The 2922-nt window shown below is 50.5% G+C and overlaps 1 protein-coding gene across 2 annotated transcripts in view; it reads left to right on the top strand.

Moving 5' to 3' along the window:
- LOC105500546 (protein canopy homolog 2) overlaps positions 1 to 2922 on the top strand; it is a 61369-nt gene that overhangs the window by 17489 nt on the left and 40958 nt on the right. The window contains exon 7 of one of the 2 annotated variants that reach the window (XM_011926109.1): positions 37 to 97. In XM_011926109.1, coding sequence (XP_011781499.1) covers positions 37 to 97 — 61 coding nt within the window. Of the gene's footprint in view, positions 98 to 2922 lie in introns of both variants that reach the window. The other variant, XM_011926110.1, reaches the window with a different exon arrangement.

Below are 2922 nucleotides of genomic sequence, written 5' to 3' on the forward strand. Positions count from 1 at the left end.
TCCTGCCGCAGCTCTCTCCCCTTACCTCCCCACCAGATCCCGAAGATCGCCCGCCATGGCTTTACTCACTGCGGCCGCCCGGCTCTTGGGAACCAAGGTGAGCAGCGAGGGGAGGGAGCACGCCGTCCCAGGGTGGGGCTGAGGCGACCGCAGGCCCTCCGGCGCCGGGGTCTCCCTCCCACACCCGTGCGCACCCTGCGCGCCTTAAAGGGCCCTGCGCTTGGCTGGCCGCCAGCCCTGCGTGAAGCTCCCGGGACCATGTGCCGCGCTTCCCTTATGTCTCCTGGGGGTGAAGTGCGCGCCGCCGGCCCTCGGCCGGCAGTCTAGAGCGCGTGAGGAGGCCGACCCTGCTGTCACCCCGCATGTCTGAAATGAAAGGGGAGGGGATGCGTGGCCCTGAAATAGGAAGGAGCTGAGACAGGAACCTCTGGTAGAGAAGAGATGTGGTGTTCCACTGGAGTTACATTCAGTTTGGTGGAGGGAGCGGGAGTGAAGAGATGTGCTCACTCTGGAGCAGTGGCTAATTTCGTCCTCTGCTTTATAGGAAGGGCATTGTCAGTTCCCGAACTGCCTGTTTCCATTTCTCCAAGTCTATTATTTAAACCTTCGGTGACCACGCCGAGCACAAGAATGGGTCCTTCACGCCCTCCTCTTTGTCCTTGGGACTCTCGCACTTTTTATATAGGAGGAGCTTGGGTGAGGTGGAGCGTTTCTATACAGCGTCCTGCATGACTATCATATATGATTGGAGAAAGAACCAGAAAGGTGGTTCCACCAAACTGCAGGCCAATAAATGAAGATCCTCGGCAAGAGATAGTAATGCCAAGGTCACATGACCGTCATACTACTTGCTTACCCAGGTTATGCTGTTGATCTTAAGTCTACTTTATCCAGGAACTTTCTCTCCTTCTTTGGGGTCCTTTACTTGGTATTGGCCATAGAAATACTGTTGCAGGTAATGATGCCTTCAATTTCAAATTGCCAGTACTTTTAGTTCTAGGTAACTTGGCCCTTTTAGACAGAAACTGCTGTGCTGAGGGAGTCCCAGCCCTCTAATCCAAGCAGGGGACAGTCCCACAAGTGACCTTGACTTCTGCAAAGAACTCAGTTTTTCCTGCGGATAATTTAAAGCTGACAGCACCTAAAGGAAAGGAAAGCCTTAGGATGGTTTTGGCTTGCTGTAATTTTTTTTTTTTTTTTTTTGAGACAGAGTTTTGCTCTTGTTGCCCAGGCTGGAGTGCAGGGATGCAATCTCGGCTCACTGCAACCTCCGCTTCCCCTGCTCATGCGATTCTCCTACCTCATCCTCCCAAGTAGCTGGGATTACAGGCATGCACCACCACACCTGGCTAATTTTGTATTTTTAGTAAAGACAGGGTTTCGCCATGTTGGTCAGGCTGGTCTCGAACTCCCAACCTCAGGTGATCCGCCCATCTCAGCCTCCCAAAGTGCTGGGATTACAGGCATGAGCCACCGTGCCCAGCCTAATTTTTGTAATTTTAGTAGAAACGGGGTTTCAACATGTTGACCAGGCTGGTCTCAAACTCCTGACCTCAAGTGATCCGCCTGTCTCGGCCTCCCAAAATGCTGGATTAGAGGTGTGGGCCACCGGGCCTGGGCTGTAGTTTTGAGACAAGCTTGCTCAGTCGCCCAGGCTGGAATGGAGTACATGGAGTGCAGTGATCATGGCTCACTGTAGCCTCAACCTCCTGAGCTCAACTGATCCTCCAACCTCAGCTGCCCCAGTAGCTGGGACTATAGGCGCACACCACCTGAACTGGCTTTGTACATTTTTTGTTGAGGTAGAATTTCATCATGTTGCCCAGAGTGGTCTTGAATTCCTGGTCTCAGGTGATCCTCCTGCCTTGGCCTTCCAAAGTGCTGAGACTACCACTCCTGGGATTACTGGCATGAGAAACCACACCCAGCCCCCTTTCTGGTCATTTCAAATGCTAAATGTTTGTCTCTCCAACTCTATGTATTCTGTCAGTCACCATTTATTATCTAGTTCATGTATGGATGTGAAAGTCTTTATGGATGAGTAAGACTATAGTTCCTTATCTTTTATTTTTATTTTTTTTTTAGAGACAAGCTCTCACTATGTTGTCCAATCTGGAGTACAGTGGCTATTCACAGGCATGATCATTAGGCACTATAGCCTCAAACTCCTGGGCTCAAGCAATCCTCCTGCCTCAGCCTCCCTAGCAACTGAAATTACAGGCACATTCCACCTTGCTTGGCTTAAATATCTTTTTTTTTTTTTTTTTGAGATGGAGTCTTGCTCTGTTGCCCAGGCTGGAGCACATCTCACTGCAAGCACCTCCCGGGTTCACGCCATTCTCCTGCCTCAGCCTCCCAAGTAGCTGGGACTACAGGCGCCTGCCACCACACCCAGCTAATTTTTTGTATTTTTAGTAGAGACGGGGTTTCACCATGTTAGCCAGGATGGTCTCGATCTCCTGATGTTGTGATCCACCCGCCTTGGCCTCCCAAATTTCTGGGATTATGGCATGAGCCACCGTGCTCAGCCGAAATATCTTTAAATATAGCAACATAGTGAGTTGATGTTTCCAGGAGACAGTTGACAGTGACTCAAAAATCCCTGAGAGTTACAGCTGATAGTTTACAATTGCCAGATGTGGTGGCTCATGCTTGTAATCCCAACACTTTGGGAGACCAAGGAAGGAGGATCACTTGAGCCCAGGAGTTCAAGACCAGCCTGGGGCAACATAGCAAGACCCTGTCTCTACAAAAAAAAAAAAATAGGAAAAATTAGCCAAGTGTGGTGGTAAGTGCCTGTAGTCCCAGCTGCTTTGGAGAGTGAGGTGAGAGGATCACTTGAGGCCAGGAAGTCGGGCAGCAGTGAGTGACGATCATGCCACTGCATTCCAGCCTGGGTTACAGAGCAAGACCTTCTCTCAA

Source organism: Colobus angolensis, unplaced genomic scaffold (genome assembly GCF_000951035.1).
Source record: "Colobus angolensis palliatus isolate OR3802 unplaced genomic scaffold, Cang.pa_1.0 Scaffold67, whole genome shotgun sequence".
NCBI classification, from domain to species: Eukaryota; Metazoa; Chordata; class Mammalia; order Primates; family Cercopithecidae; genus Colobus; species Colobus angolensis.